This window comes from Leptonychotes weddellii, chromosome 8 (genome assembly GCF_054177405.1).
Source record: "Leptonychotes weddellii isolate Sample4059 chromosome 8, ASM5417740v2, whole genome shotgun sequence".
NCBI classification, from domain to species: domain Eukaryota; kingdom Metazoa; phylum Chordata; class Mammalia; order Carnivora; family Phocidae; genus Leptonychotes; species Leptonychotes weddellii.
This window is the reverse complement of record NC_138376.1, coordinates 40,650,732-40,667,102: the sequence shown is the minus strand read 5'-3', so window position 1 is coordinate 40,667,102 and position 16,371 is coordinate 40,650,732. Positions and strand designations below refer to the sequence as shown.

The 16,371-nt window shown below is 45.8% G+C and overlaps 1 protein-coding gene across 1 annotated transcript in view; it reads left to right on the top strand.

Annotated features, from left to right (window-relative positions):
- ELOVL5 (ELOVL fatty acid elongase 5) overlaps positions 1-14,322 on the top strand; it is a 67,199-nt gene extending 52,877 nt beyond the window's left edge. The window contains exons 4-8 of the mRNA XM_081827572.1: positions 5,325-5,402; positions 6,407-6,578; positions 8,254-8,378; positions 11,029-11,163; positions 12,462-14,322. Coding sequence (XP_081683698.1) covers positions 5,325-5,402; positions 6,407-6,578; positions 8,254-8,378; positions 11,029-11,163; positions 12,462-12,605 — 654 coding nt within the window. The 3' untranslated portion in view covers positions 12,606-14,322. The remainder of the gene's footprint in view (positions 1-5,324; positions 5,403-6,406; positions 6,579-8,253; positions 8,379-11,028; positions 11,164-12,461) is intronic.
- Positions 14,323-16,371: the final 2,049 nt, after the last annotated feature.

Sequence of the window (16,371 nt, the reverse complement as noted above, 5' to 3'; positions counted from 1 at the left end):
GGGGATGGGTATTAAGGAGGGCATGTACTGCATGGAGCACTGGGTGTTACACAAAAACAACTGGTGGAACACTACATCAAAACTAATGATGTATGGTGACTAACATAAGATAAAATAAAATTAAAAAAAAAAAAATGATTCACTCCATGAGCTGCATCATCCAGACCTAGCTGTGATACTCGCCTAACTTCTCTTCTTTAAATGAAAAGATGCATGAAACAACCTTTGGTTATTGAATTTGTCCTATAAGAAGAGAAAGCTTCTAGCTCGGCTTTAATTCTAGCTCTTTCCATGCTCCTTGCCTAATTAAAGTTTGCTTTACTCCAGGAAGGAGAAAGCACATATGGTTTGCAGTGGTGCTGTTTGTATTTTGATTACTTGGGAAAAGCCAGGTAGAGTAAATAATGCACACTTGGTTGCTCTTGGAGTAGCTGGTGGTGTACGGAACTGTGCAGATGGTGGCAAGCTGTTCGTCGTGGCCCCCATTTTCATTGAGGTATAGTCCTGTGCGCTCTTGAGCTGATTCCCAGGAGCCCAAGGTAGAGAGACCTATCCCTACTCTCAGTTCCTCACCTTTGTCCAGCCTCCTGGGCCCTCTCGTTTTGCAGTGCCTGCAGCAGTGTGTTGAATTTCTGGGGAACTGACCAGAGCAGCTCTCTGAAAGGAAGCCAGGCCCAAGCCCTGAAGGGAAACGGTAGCCAAGGTGACTTTGACTAGAGCATTGTGTCCACTGATGTGTTCCTAGAGGGGCGCTGGAACAGCAGGGCCCATGCTGTTTCCCTCTTATGGGGGATGGAGGGAGTAGAACTTTCTGATAGAGGCCCATTTTATAGAGAATTGATGAGAGTCTTAGATGAATAAACTTTAACTCAGGAGCTTGGTCCTCGTGTGTGAAATTATTCTATCCCTTCTGAAGCCAAGGATATTTGAGAATTCAACTTCCCATATTCCCGCATTATGACATTTGATGGGGACGGGTTCTTCCGTCTTGTGAACAGAATTCAGATGAATATTGTCAAGTCCAAGTTTCACTAAAATACTTTCTTGTGTTTCAGTTTCTCCATTTGCAAAGCAGAAATGACATCTTTTTGGTTTGGGGCTGTTTTTTTGGCTATGAATAATATATTCGGCCTTGATTTTTGGGGGGGAGGTGAAAAGTAGGGCCTCAAACTTTGTCATCAGTTTAGCAACTATTCAGCACGTCTTGTGTGCAGGTTCCCATGCTGGGTTCTGTGGATGCAGGAGCCACAGTCCCCACCTGTGTGAGCTTCCCAAAGAGCTTAAAATAGACCCTTTAACAAAGGGTTGAAAGGGAGCATATGAGCAGGTAACTATAAGCCATGGCAGGGTGAGCTTAGAGGAAGGACAGACTTCAGACTGGAGGCCCAAGTGAGCAATCATGAAGAAAAGAGGATTTTAGGGGCTCTTGGGTTGTCCATTTGGTGAAGCATCTGACTCTTGATTTTGGCCCAAGTCATGATCTCAGGGTTGTGAGATCATGCCCCATGTCAGGCTCTGTGCTCATCCAGGAGTCTGCTTGAGGATTCTCTCTCCCTCTTCCCACTCTCTCTCTTATCTCTGTATCTAAAATAAATAAATAAATATTTAAAAAACAAAAAATAACTAAGCAAACTTCGAAGGATAGTTAGGATTTTAAGAGCTAGAGATGGAAGTACCTGGGTGTAAACAGCATTCCAGTTGAAAAGAATAAGCGAATGGTCACTGCTAACATTTGTTGTGTTTATCCTATGTACCAGGTTGGGTAGGGTAAGCATTTGTACACTCCATCCATCTCATTTACTTTTCATGGCAGCCTGAAGAGGCAGGGTTGCTATTTTTATCCTATTTGGGGAGTGAAGAAACTGAGGTGTATAGAGAGGTGTACAGACCTTTGTCTAAGGTCACCTAGCTAAATGTGGGATGCTAGGAATTAAAGTCCTCCTGACTAGTGCCCAAACCTGTGCACTTTGCCTTGGCCACTGTACTGTGGGCAAGGAACGAAAGGGGGCCCATCTGACTGTAGGTCCGAGAGCAGTGGAAGACTGAATGCTGCACCTAGGGTTTGGGATTTGGTTCTAAAGGCACTGGGAGTCACTGAAGGGTCTTAAACACAGAATTCAGTGGTTGGCCCCAGTGGAAGTGCTGAGTGGCAGTGGTGAGGGAGGGCGAGCTGCCCTGGGGGCTGTAGTTAGCCCCTCCTGGGAGAAGGGGACGGTGGGTTCAGGGCCCTGAAGCTGGATGAAAGCTTCTGGTTTGTGTACCTGTTTTAATGCTTCAGTTTGGGGGAAGTTCACCCCCCAAGACCTGGAGTTCTTTAGTCTCCAGAGATGCTGGGTGTTTTAGATACACATGTCTTTTTTTTTTTCCTATTATAGGAAGAGGGACAAATGGAATTTTAAAGTAATTAGCTTAAGGAGCAAAGCAATCCAACCTGGATGCCTTCTGAAAGACATTTTAAAAGAAAGGGATGTGTTTGTCCCCTCTGCTAGAGTTAACAGGTCCTTCCTCAGTCTGTGCCTACCCTTGAGGTCAAGGTGCCTACAGGAATACAAGGAAGGATTAGCTCTATTCTTCCTCAGCTCCCTTGCCTGTCCCCTCCCCTACCAAGGTAGGCATTCATGAATGCAGTGATCTGTACCTCTGCACACACAACCAGCCATCCTGTTCTAAAATTGGCAAAAGCAAACCAACCCAGAGTTTCTCAGGACACGATAGACCAAAATAGCTGGAAAACAGTGATGGTAGGTTCTAGAATTTTAAATTGACAAGATGTTAACATTTCAAAAAGCATGTCTAGTGAGGACAATCATGGTTAATAAGTTTTTAATTTTGCCAAGTAAGGCTATCGTTTTAAATAAAGGCATCTTTTAAATTGCATAAATTTATCTTCATGGAGCACTTTGCTGTGTTATCCTTTTTATCATTTGCAGTAGTCGTGTGAAAATTTTTTCAAGAACCATTCATTCCCTTTCCGTAACCTCCAGCCACAGAAGATAATTCACTGGTTCCCTCATGGGGTAGAAGGAAGGGCGGGGAGACTCCAGTCTCTTCTCTCCACCTCAGGTCTTCTGAGGGCACACAAGCCTGCACCCCCAACTCCCGATCCCACTTGAGGTTCAGGCTTTTTATCTCAATCCTTGGAACTCGGGATGGGTCTGCATGTGGGGTGCTTAACCTGCCGTGACTTGAGAGCACAATATTGTCCAAAAGGACGACATACCTTCTAGTAAATTACCTTGCGGATGTTGGTCTTTCAAAGATAGTGAAGTATAGCATAGTTTGTGTGTGGTCTGTTTTTTAAAAGTCCTAACATAGGAATTGTAGAAAATTCGAACCTTTAGAGATCATTTAGTCCAACCTCACCTTTTTACATAAAAACACCCAGGGCCCGAGGAACTTAGCGGGCTCGCTTCAGATCTTGGGCCTCGGTGGACCGCAGCCTAACTCGTCCCAGCTCCCTGGCCTTCTGCTTCCTAATGCGAACTCTTCATCGAAAAACAGTGCCTCCCCCATGTGTACTCCAAACGCCTGTGTTGGTCTTTGGCCTTGAAAACCATGTTAACGCTTAATACTTTTTAATGTATAGAAGATGACAAAGCCAGAAGGCAAACCACAGAAAGGAAGTTAGTAGAAGAAAAAGCAGTTTCTAAGAAGGGCATTCAGAGTGCAATTGCCATGCCCACTCTGGCATTTCTGAGGTCAAACTGGGTTCAAGTTTAACTGTTTGTCTTCAGGCCCTTGTAATCCCTTTGCTGCTTACCCAGCATGAAACCCGTGATTCCCATTCCTAGTTGCAGGTTGGAAGTACTTTAAGAGCTTTGTGAAGGCCCCTCAAGATTCTGGTTTCATGATCTGGGGCGAGGCCAGGCATTAGCAGGTTTTAGAAGCTCCCAGGTGGTCCTGTTATGTAACTAGAGTGGGAACCAAGGCTTTCAGCCGGTGGTTTGCAAACTTTAGCTGCGTCAAAGTCCCCTGTGAAACAGCCTGTTGCCACGCCTCTGGGCTTCGCGCTCAGAAATTTCTGATTCAGAAGGTCTAGGGTAGGGCTTGAGATTTTGTGTTTCTGACAAATTCCTGGGTGATTCTGATGCTGCTGGGTTGGGAACCACACTTTGGAAACCACAGTATTCAGTTTTCAAAAGCTCTGTGATCATGACTCTAAGGCCCTACCTTGATGGTCTACCCCTAGAGTTTTGATTCTGGGGTGGGCGCAAGAACATCCATGTCTTAGAAGTTCCTATGTGGTGTTAATGGAGCTGGACTGGGGAACACACTTTGAGACCCAGGGCCAGTTTTTTATGTTGGATACCAGATCAGATCAGGCACAAGTCAGGCCACCTCAGAATTCTCCCCATTTATAGAGTGCCAATTGGCCCCCAGAGAGAAGGTCAACAGGAAAAATCAAGATCACCATAGGCTTTGGGAAGCAGGAAGCTACAGTTCACATGAACAAGGAATAGCACCTTGTCCTAGGTGTTTGTTTAGAAAATAGTGTGGACGTGCACAAGTGTTCAAAGTAAACCTTCCCTCTGGACTGTTACAATAGGTCCTTAAATCTCATCTAGGCCAGTTGTCCTCGCTATGGATAAATGAGGAAACCATAGAGAACTGGTGATACTGCAGGCCTGTAACCTAGAGCTTGCATACCCCCTGATTCTGGGGTCCTTTCTGTGACACTGCAGAGTTCTGCTTCCTGGGCCCAGCGGATGACACGGCAACAGGAGATAACGAAGGCGAGGCTGACTAAATCATCCTAGGTTTTACAGCAGTGATTCTTGGAGCATGGTCTCTGGACCAGCAGCATCAGGATCATCTGGAAACTTGTTAGAAATATGAATTCTTGGACCCCACCCCAGGCCTACTGGATCAGAAACACTCCCCGGTGATCCTGTTTTTACATGCCCCTGAGGGGATTCTGGTGGTACGCCATGCTCAAAGTTTGAGAAGTGCTGGTTTAGGGAAGGGCTGAATTTGTGAAGGTGTGATCTCCCTGGAGACTGCGTGTGGGACCGGAGCCTGCCATCAGGTTGGTCCGGGTCTTGGGACAGCCTAGGGAATGGAGAACTGTGGAGACCGCCAGCTTGGTAAGGTGGCACCCTAGAGTGACTGACTTCCAGGCCACCCCTCGTGAAATGGAGACTTCCTGGTGTTCACACTCCCCATCGTCGTGCTTTTTGCTGAGGAGCAAAGACCAGACTTGCCTCAGCCAGCCCAAGGTCAATTGTCATAGATTCTGAAACAGATGAAGTTTAATTGAATAGGGCTTTCCATATTTCTGATCTTGTTGGTGATGGGCTTTTTCCTTTTTTATCCTTTTTTTTTAGTTAGTGAAAGGAGTATGGGAAGGCAGGTACAACTTCTTCTGTCAAGGCACTCGCAGCGCAGGAGAAGCAGATATGAAGGTATGGTCTCTCTTTTTTAAGTAGGTTTTTTTTTTTTTTAATAAATTGTACAAAAGACAAAATGGTTCATATCCTCACTGCCCAAGATAATTCCTGTTGACATTTTAAAAAAAAATTTTTAAAAACCTATGTCCACATGGTATGAAAAGTTGAACAACATGAGAGATATAAGATGAAAACTAAAGTTTCATTTAGTAAAAGTAAATCCTGTTAACAGTTTCTAGGAAAAGGCGCCTGGCTGGCTCAGTCGGTGGAGTGTGCAACTCTTAATCTCGGGATTGTGAGTTGGAGCCCCACATCGGGTGTAGAGATTACTTAAAAATAAAATCTTGAAAAAAAAATTTTTTTTAGGTTTCCAGAAAAAAAAAAAAAAACTACATGCATTTGTCAGCATTCATATAAACAGGATCATAAGAATAACGTCTTAAATGCTGTAATCATTCCTTAAAGTGCTGAGGGTGGTCTTGAGATTCCGACTTCCACTCTGAGTGTTTTGTTCTAAATAAAAAGCTGCTGCTTTAAGTTCAGATGGGCAGTTGTTTCCTTAGAACTGTGTGACGTATTTAACTGGGCAGGGACCTGACACAGAAAGTTCTGATTCCTTTTCTTCTTCGCCTTGTATCCTGGCACCTGCCCCCACGCCAGCCCCTGAAATCAGAAGCGCCTCTCGGGAGGGTTTTTTATACCGATGGCTTCACAGGTCCTTCCAAAGGGACTAGGCAGGCTTCAGGGGTTTTTTGAACCTTGATCCTCCTGTTTTTGTTAGTCTTGAAAGATGGCCGTGCTGCTTTTAAAATTTTCCCTGTCATCATTCCACACCTCCCCCTCCCCCCCAGTATCCTTTGGTTAGAGACACTCTCAGAATGACCAGAGCTCCCAGCTGCTGAAGGACTTTAGGAGCCAGTGGGGTGCTCAGGCTTCAAGTGAACCTGGGATTCTGGGATGTTAGTAAAACACGTCCGGGGTGATGGTCCAGAGAAACATTGATGATCTCTTCCTCTTAGATTATCCGTGTCCTCTGGTGGTACTATTTCTCCAAGCTCATTGAATTCATGGACACCTTCTTCTTCATCTTACGGAAGAACAACCACCAGATCACAGTCCTGCACGTCTACCACCACGCCTCCATGCTGAACATATGGTGGTTTGTGATGAACTGGGTCCCCTGCGGCCACTGTAAGTCTTTCATGGGGGGGGGGGTTGCTGGGGACAGGTGTGAGCAGAGAGGCTGAATTGAAACCAAGGCTTTTAGAGGAGGTGCTCTTTCTGTGGATTTCTAGGTCAAACACTGGAACTTTGTGTCCAAGTTGCTTTAATGATCGTTTGTGTGGCCTGTGCACTCAGTAAGCTGACGAAACCTATTTCTGGCTGACTTGGCAAGGTGAGGGAGATACCAAATCCCCAGCCTGGGGCTTATAGGGAAATAGGGACAGTGTCCTCTGTCATAGAGGGTAGGTGTTCTAGGTTATTTCTAGTCCTTGTTTCTCTACAATTTGGAAGATATTTGACTGAGAGGGGCAGGCCAGATAGATAGAACCACACCACTGAGGGAGTCCCAGGGAACAAGACTAATGATGAAACACAGCTTTAGCTGAAGAGTACAGGAGGAAGTCTGCACATATGAGCCTGCCATGTTCCATGAAGCACAGTTAGCAGGGCATCTTCAATGGCAAGCACCGAAATTTGAAGTAAATTCCCAAAGACGGATGTGTGTCGTTTTTAGAAAGCTTATGGTCTGAGGTCTCTCATAATTTTCAGAGATTAAGTTGTCTCCTCTAGGTTTAGCTTGGGAGTTCTAACAAATGTCCTGATCAAAATTTCTGCCATCTAGCACTGACGAATATGAGAACCTCTGCGTCTGCTCATGTGGGTTTTTTCCCTAGGATTTTGCCCTGGATTAACCCGGCCCACCAAGATTCACACAGTCATAGAATTTTAGAACCAGAAAGGTGACTCACCAAACCCAGCTCCCTGTGGTTTGGGAGGAAACTTGAGATAGTAAAAGGTTTGGTAGCGCTCAGGTTCCAGGCCCCGGCCCTCTCATGTTTTCTTCCCACCGTCACACCTCATGGCTCTGGATATCTGACTTAACTTTATAATAGAAACAGTGTCTCTTTACATTTTCAAAGAACTCACAGGATGGCAGATTTTAACTAGCCGCACTGGGCCCAAGAGAAACAACCAGGACCTGGATGTGACTGTGATAGCCAGAGGTAGAACCTCCCTCCCTGACCCCAGCCGTATGCACCTCCGACTGTGTGTGGGAGAACTGGCGAGCTCTGTTGGGTTGCCTGCTGTGGGGGAGGAGGACAGAGAGGCTAAAAAAAGAACTGGTGGTTCTACTGGAAATTCAAAGCATGCAATAAAAGAGGAGTCTTTTATCTCCAAGGAACTGGACTCTGGATTGTATTATTGAAAAAATATGTGGTCTCAGCCCTGCAGTCCTGGGGAATAATAAGGAGGCCGAGGCCTCCAAGACCTCTTCCAACTTCAGCAGGTGTGTTAGACAGCCAGCTTTGAACTTCCTGCCCATCAGCTATCTTCCCCAGGCCTGAAGCACTCGGCACATAAAGAAAAGCACCTTGCGCTGGGAGTTGATGGGGGGTCTGGCAACAAAGCTGTGAGGTGGTCTCCTGACTCTTATGTTAGATGCCTGCCTGGCAGCTCCAGCTGACCCTGGCCTTAAAGCATCCCAGTCTGCCTGCCCCAGTGGAAACGGAATTCCGAGTACTGGTTCACACAGTGCTTGCCAGCCCCTGTTTGAATGCATCTGTTTTTCGGATTTGAACAGAATCTTGTTATGTGTAAAACACTGATGCATTCTCCTTCCCAAATCCCCTCTGTTCTTCAGCTTACTTCGGTGCCACACTGAACAGCTTCATCCATGTCCTCATGTACTCGTACTACGGTCTGTCGTCCGTCCCTTCCGTGCGCCCATACCTCTGGTGGAAGAAGTATATCACTCAGGGGCAACTGGTAAGTGACTCAGCCTCTTTGTCCAGGACTTGCTGCCTGGCAGACCCCTCTTCCTGGCTTTGTCCTTTAATAGTATCTAATATGTGCCTTTCCCACCCTTTCTCTTTTGATCCAATTAAACTACTTGCAACAGGCTGAGCAGAGAATTTTCTTTCAGTTGAGGAGGAAACTATGCCTGTGAGCACACAGCTAGTTGGGCTGTAGAATGAGGACAAGAAGCTGATTTCCTGACTTCAAGTTCAGTCCTACGTCCTTAGTTTGTGCACAAAGTATGTGTTGCCTGTGTGTTTCCTAATTATAATCCAGAATCCAGAGTGACCACTGTGACCCATGTTCCCGGGAGTTTTAGAAGGAGCTGTGGGGTAGCAGGAGTCCCGGATGCTTGTAGCCATTAGGCAGCGAGGATGTCAGTAAGATAGGTGCCCGGTGACCTCTCAGCCCCCTGCAGCAAAGCACCTGTTGGCTAGGATGGCACCTGCTGTGCTTCCCGAGGTTGGCCGTGCCAGGGCCACCCAGAAGCTGTTGGCACCCAGTGATCATGTCCTACCGTCCTTTCGGAAGCTTCCCTGAGTTGTCAGGATACGACAGACGCCTGTTTCTCTCCCCTTGTGAATTCTTTCGTGAACTAATTACTATTACTACGGATGTGAAACACTGACCTTGGTTGAGTGTACTCTGTGTCAGGCACTCATGCTAAGAAAGCAGGTTTACGTGGACTATTCCAGTAGCCGCATCTCATGTTGTTATCCCCACTCTATGGATGAGGACACTGAGGCAGTAGTCCAAAGCCAGCTGACAGGGGTTTAGGCAGTAAAGCCTTAGCCCCAGCCTTGCCTTATCAGCGTATTTCTCTAAAGAAACCAAGCTGATTCCAGTCTTTCCAAGTCAACTGTGATTTTTCAATATTTAAAAATAACAGTCTGGGAAAAAAAATCTGAGAAGATCCTCTGAGCTACTTACGTGTTTGACATTTCATTATCACCTCTTTGCCAGCTGCTCTCTAGTCCTTGTTAATTTTTTTCCACCCACCTGTGAGGCAGGAAAATTGTTCTCTAACCTTCTTGTTACACTTGAGAAGTGATGTGGAGATTGATTTATACCACACAGCTGTGGGCCTGCAAAAGCAGAATTTACAAGAACAGACTGGGGAAGTTGGTTTCCCATTAAGCTCTGCCCTTTGAGGTAGAAGATTGCACCCAGTTTGCCTAGATTTATTTTAAGCACCACTCCTAGTTATTCCTTAGCTTAGAATACTTACCTTAAAAAAGAGAAGAAGGGGGGAAAAAAACAGTTCTACAGAGAAACCCTGGGGGCTGGGCCAGAAATCCAGTGGGCAGAACCCTTCCCCCCTAGTACTGTTATTCCTCTTGAAGACTCACCCTTCAGTAGCCACACTTCATTTTAACACTTTTCCCCTGTTTCTCCAAGCAGTTGTTCTGTGATCTGTCATCCAAAAAAAAAAAAGATTTATTCATCAGAAATAATCTGGACTTAGCATTATATCTTGATAGAAGTTTAAATCTGTTGACCAGCCTTCTTCAAACCAAAAGGGTATATGGATAAGAAATAGGAAAAGTTGGGGCACCTGGGTGGCTCAGTCAGTTAAGCGTACGGCTCTTGGTTTCAGCTCAGGTCATGATCTCAGGGTTGTGGGGTCCAGCCCTGCGTTGCGCTCCGTGCTCAGCGGGGGTTCTGTTTGAGAACTCTCTCCTGCTTCCTCTGCACCCCTCTCCCTGCTCACACTCTCTCTCAAATAAATAAATCTTTAAAAAAAAAAGAAAGGGAGAAATAGGAATTGCACATCCCACAGCGACATCACTGGTTCTCTTTAAACATATACTCCAGGGGCCCCTGGGTGGCTCAATCGTTAAGCGTCTGCCTTCGGCTCAGGTCATGATCCCAGGGTCCTGGGATCGAGCCCCGCATCGGGCTCCCTGCTCGGCGGGAAGCCTGCTTCTCCCTCCCCGACTCCCCCTGCTTGTGTTCCCTCTCTCGCTGTGTCTCTCTCTGTCAAATAAATAAATAAAATTAAAAAAATAAAATAAAATAAACATATACTCCACACCCTTCCTTTCTCCCTTAAAAATATAAAGCATACAAAAAAATACTTTGCATCTCTATACAGGGTCCCTAAAGTTTGTGTGTTTGGGGAGGGTTAGATAAGTTTTCCTTTGTTCCCCAGCTTCCCTGAGCTGTACTAGCCCTGTAACATTCTGTGAAGTGTATGGCGTACTGATCAGGTGTGTGTAGGGATTGTGACAGTAAGCTCAGGTCACAGCCACAGTCGCTCTACCTAGCTATAGGGTTTTTCCTTACAATGAGAACTTTTAAGATCTACTCTTTGCAACTTTCATGTATACCATGTAGTATTGTTAACTCTTCTCGGAATTTTAGAGAAGGTGGTTTAAGTAGTAGGAAGCGGAGAAGAATGTATATGACAAAAGAATGTATATGACAAAGGCACATATATAGTTTAGGAGAACTTTATGCATAAATGTCTGCTTAGTGTTTGTGAAGGGACTTCGCCTCCAGAAGGGCCCGTGAGTGTTCGTTCACGGACTCGTCGTGCTGGATGGAGAGCCCATCTGGCGTGGCGCCCTGTCCATGGGCTGTGGCCGTGCTGCTCAGCTGTGGCCCTCTCTCCCACCAGCTGCAGTTTGTGCTGACAATCATCCAGACCAGCTGCGGGGTCCTCTGGCCGTGCACGTTCCCTCTTGGGTGGCTCTACTTCCAGATCGGATACATGATCTCTCTGATCACTCTCTTCACAAACTTCTACGTTCAGGTAAGTCTCACTCTTCCGTGGCAGTTGGGACTCGTGGCCTTTCCAGCAAAGGCCCTCCTCTGTTCGTTTAAGGGGGACGACCTGTAGAACCCCTGCTGCGTGCCGGGCAGCAAGCTCTAATTTAGTCACAGTGACAGGTCAGCCCCTACCTTTGGGAGGGGGACTACTGCCAACATAGGAGATGCTGAGGTCTGTCCCAAACTTCCGGGGTTCTAGACCTTTGGCAGGGGAGCTTGGGATTCATGTGGGAAAGCAGAGCTGTTCGGCAAGCTCCGTGGTGCTTTGCTCACAGCCTAGTGCAGACACGTGATGGGTGAGTTCCACCAGCAGGCCCACAGCCCTGCTGCCCTGAACTCTGGGGCTACATTAAATGTCCAAAGACATGTCCATCACAGCCCTCAGCTGTAGTTCCGTCACACCTCCACTGTTCAGGTTTGGGGGCTCCGTTCATTCCCAAGTGCATGATGTAAGGTCAGTTTTACTCACAGAAGGGTCCAAGTGGGCAGGTTATTTCCATGGGTCACTTTGCAGTTCCCCATTACCTCTGGATGAGGTGTGTTCCTGCTCCCGTGGGCAGTGCCTGGTTCTGGGCAGGCACCAGAGGTCAGGAGCCTGGGCAGAGGCCAGGGACGTGGCGGCAGTGAAGTCCAGCTGGTTGAGCAGCCACCTGGGGGCGTCACCACATTGCCATCCTTGTGCCCACCTGCACCTTAGGCCCCACGCCCCTGGGTGTGGTGCCACGGTCAAGGGAGCTCCTGGACTGCCGCGCGGACCGTGTATGCCCTACTTTGGGACATTCATCAGGCGTGAGGGAGGATACGGGATGGGACCCGACAAAACTGAAGTCATACTATTTTAACTGCTTTGGCAGCGTAGCACTTTGTACATACGGGCCAAAGCAGTTGCGGAACTCACGAGCAAATTCTGAAGGTGAGAGATGTGAGTGATGGGGAGAGGTACCACAGAGGGGGGGAGACTGGTGGGGCCATGTAGCCCCTATCCTCTGCCATCCAGATACAGAGAGGGCACAGCCAAGTGAAGTATAATTTGAATTTTCTACTTCGTTTGTAGAATAGCCCTTACATTGCAGCGCATTCCCCTGTGAACTTACCTCAGGCTACGCCTCAAAAAAGGAGTGATTGAAACCAGTGGCAAAAAATGTTCCCAGGGTTGCTTGACCTGGGCGGACCTTACATCTCGGTGCCAGGAGTCTAGGCTTAGAGTTAGGGAAGCGGGGTGCCCCCCAACCCCCAGCAGAGCACCCAGTCACACGGCCCATCTGCCCTGATGCATTTCAGACTTACAACAAGAAGGGGGCCTCTCGGAGGAAAGAGCACCTGAAGGACCACCAGAACGGGTCCGTGGCTGCTGTGAACGGACACACCAACAGCTTTTCTTCCCTGGAAAACAACGTGAAGCCGAGGAAGCAACGGAAGGATTGACGCCGAAGAGTTGAAAAACCTCCAAAACCCATCGTCTGATTGTAAGCACAGTATGAGTTGTGCCCGATGCTTGTTAACAGCTGCTGTAACTAGTCCGGCCTACAATAGCGCGATTCATGTAGGACCTCTTTCATCAGTTCAAAACCCCTAGAAAATGTATACAGATTAGACACGTAGGCATAAGATTTTTAACATTTCTGGGCTCTCACCGACCACTGCGCTAAACTGTGGAGGGCGTATTATTGTAGTATACAACACTGCTGTTGCCTTATTAGTTATAACATGATAGGTGCTGAATTGTGATTCACAATTTAAAAACACTGTAATCCACACTTTTTTTTTTTTTTACTGTAGATCATGCATGTGATTGTAAATTTGTACAATGTTGTTACAGTAGACAAACACACATGCCTTAAAATTTAAAAAGCAGGGCCCAAAGCTTATTAATTTAAATTAGGTATGTTTCAAGTTTTTATTCGTTTTTAATAGCTCTGTTCAGAAAAAAATCAAAGACCGTGATTTATGAAACTAGCGTGTGACACATAATTTCAAGTGACTTGTATGTGTGAAATCAGAAACGGCACCTTCAGTTTTATAATATTGGCTTTAAATCAGGCAGGCTCAAATCTAGTGGAAGGTCAGTTTAACTTTTTAACAGATCTTATTTTTTTATTTTGAGCGCCACTATTGATAATGTAAAGGGGGGGGCTCTAAAGCAGTCTTGATGAAACCTAAATATATATTCTTTGTCTTCAAGATTTTGGAAAGTATGTAGGATGAGTAGGACATTTAAAATTTCTGAAGTGCTAAGTGTTTTTATACGGGAAACAATGCCCACTTTGCTTTCCACTCATGAAAGAGAGGATGTATACTTTTCAAAAGAGATAATTGAATATTTACCATTTGACAGAATTCCATAGATGAGCAATGGGTCCAAATTTGGATTGGTTTCTGTACTGCTCTCTGTTTTGACACAAACTTCTTTTAAAATGTGCCTAGCTTATAAAAATGAATGAAGGGGGAAAAAGGGACCTTAAAAAAAATTTAAGGTAAAATTAAACAGATAGCTACAATGTAAGAGAACTGGGAAATTGCATAGAGATAATTTGTTTAGTGTAAATCTAATAGTACCTGTAATTTTCTTTTTCTGCTTAGGATCTAAAGACCTGTGTAGAACTGCTTATTTAAAAATGAGACTGCTTATCATAAAATCACGTCTCTCACCCTGGAGGCAGTGGTCAAACAGATAAGGACTATTGTGCGTGTCATTTTAAAGTGTTGGAATTTAGTCTCTGAATACCTTCTCCACTGGGAGAAAAAACAGTCATTGAACCACTCGTGACACATCTTAGAAGGTCATTGACAATGTGTAAACTAATTGTTGGTTTGATATTTATGTAAATATCAGTTTACCATGCTTTAATTTTGCACATTCATATTACAGGGAGCTGATTGGTTCTCTTATTAGTTTTGCGGGTTTTCTGTTTGGAGGGAGTCACAGCATCTGTTTACATTTACCTTATCAAATCTAGAATGTGTATATTTGTAAATGTATGTCTTCCTAGGTACTAGTTTGCAAATGTCTTTACATATTTCAATACAGAAACTATAACATTCAGTAGTGTGCTGTCAAAGTGTGCTTTAGCTCATCTGAATATACCCACACTGTTAAATAATGTCTAAACATTAATCATTAAAACGTTTTTGATTACCTGTGCTCATGTGTTTATATGTTACTGTTTATATGCTGCCAATTCGGACAGGCAGGAGAAAAATCCACTCTCTCCACCTTCTAGGAACTCCCCCCGGTGCTCGCTTCGGCAGCACATATACTAAAATTGGAACTCACCCCAATAGATGTAGGTAATTCAGTTGGAAAGGGTATTCTGTAGCTCAGCTCACATGAGGAGGGACCCCCATATAGTAAAACATGGTGGTGGTTCCACCCTAATTGTTTCCTCTCTGCCTTTTTCTGGCGCCCCAGCCAAAGGTCCCAGCTTTCCAGACATACCCCTTCTTCCTCTTTTCTTCCCCCCGCCCCTCCCCCCACACACACACCTTCAGGCTGTTAGTTGCTTTCCTTTCCTAGGTCTAGACCAGAGGTCTGTAAAAAGCCAGATAGTACGTGTTTTAGGCTTTGCAGTCCCTACAGTCTCTACCCCACTTTCGACTGTGCCATTGTCAAGTGCAAATCAGCCATAGACCATATGTGTATGGATGGGCATGGCTGGGTTCCAATAAAGCTTTACTCGCAAAACAGAAGGGCTGTAGCCATAATTTGCTGACCCTTCTCTAGAGTAACGGGAGCCCACCTTATTCCCAAAGCTCTACCACTTTCTTTGCCAAAGATTGTTTTCTGCCCCTCCCCCCATCCCCCAGCCTGCCACAGTCCGACTTACAGGTCCAACCACGTATGCATGAGCCATGACCTGAATGGCCCCCGTCTTTCCATCTCCTGCATAACACGTGGTCCCCAGTGTAGGCTGGATCTTACCTTTTGAGTGCCTTCTAATTTGTCAGTATCACCTTAAAAATGTCATGTGAAACTGCATTTAATTTTGGGGATACTGTCTGAAAAGTACAGAGGACTCCTGGGGTTTTGGTGGTGATAGTTAGTCATATACTTGCCCTTCCCCTCTAAGTCCAGCACATATTGAAAAAACAGGACCTAAAAAAAAGAAAGAAAAAACAGGACCTAGAAATCAGATAAATGAAAATCAAAACAGTTCATCTCTTACTGGAAAGACTGGATTGGTGATGCTAATACCATAACGGGGTTTATTACCCTGGTCAATAACCCTATTGACGCAAACTGACCAGGGCTGGCCCTCGCACACCAGTGGTTTGTGGCGTTTGTTGGTCTGGTGATGAACTGGTTATTAAAATATTTTGATTATCAGCCCAGTAATGGACCCACCATAAACTACAAGGTCCCCTTGCAGTGTCGTATTCTGTCCTGATGACGTTGCCGTGCCAAGAAAATATACTCACTGTATCTCCCCATCTTGGCAACCAGAAGGTCGCCCTCCTCCTCTCAGAGAAGTAAGTGGGTCAGAGGGCAGAGCAAGGCCAGATGCGTTCCCATCCTTCTCGCTCTCTTACAGGGAAGTGGAAGGGCAGGTTTGCCCACCTGTATGGGAAGGGCAGGATTCACACCTCCCCTCTTTTTAGCAGCCTTGCCATGCATGCGGAAAGGCACTGTAGCCTAATGTGAAAAGCACAACCTGGGGGCCTGGTTGCCTGGTTGGACTTCTACCTGTGTAACTTGCGGGCAAATACAGTACAGAAGCCCTTGGAGCCACGTCAAGCACAGAGTAAAGTCTCAGTGTTAGCTATCGCCTTCAAGATTATGTTCTGTTCAATCCACCCCACTGGTCTCTTAAAACTCTCAGCTATTGTTTTGTTATTTCCTGGGTTGGCTGCTGTAGTAATCCTATCAAGAAAAACAAAAAAGGAGGTTATTTTGGTGTGACACTACATTGAATCAAGAGCTGGAAAGAAACCAGCAATTGTTAGCAGTCAGAATGTTTATCGTCTGTATCATTCCAGATTTTGCCAGCGTTTTACATAAAGTTCACCATTCTGGAGTTTCTAGAAGCTACTTTATTTCCCCCTTGGGAAGGTAGGGCAGTGCTTCTCAGGATCTGGTCCTCTGTTGTTCATGGTTTCTCCCGAGTCCTGACAGCAGTCCTGCCATGGGATCTCCTTTGAAACAGGTGTCTCCCACTATCCCCACATCAGTCTTAGACTTCAAGTACTAAGCAGG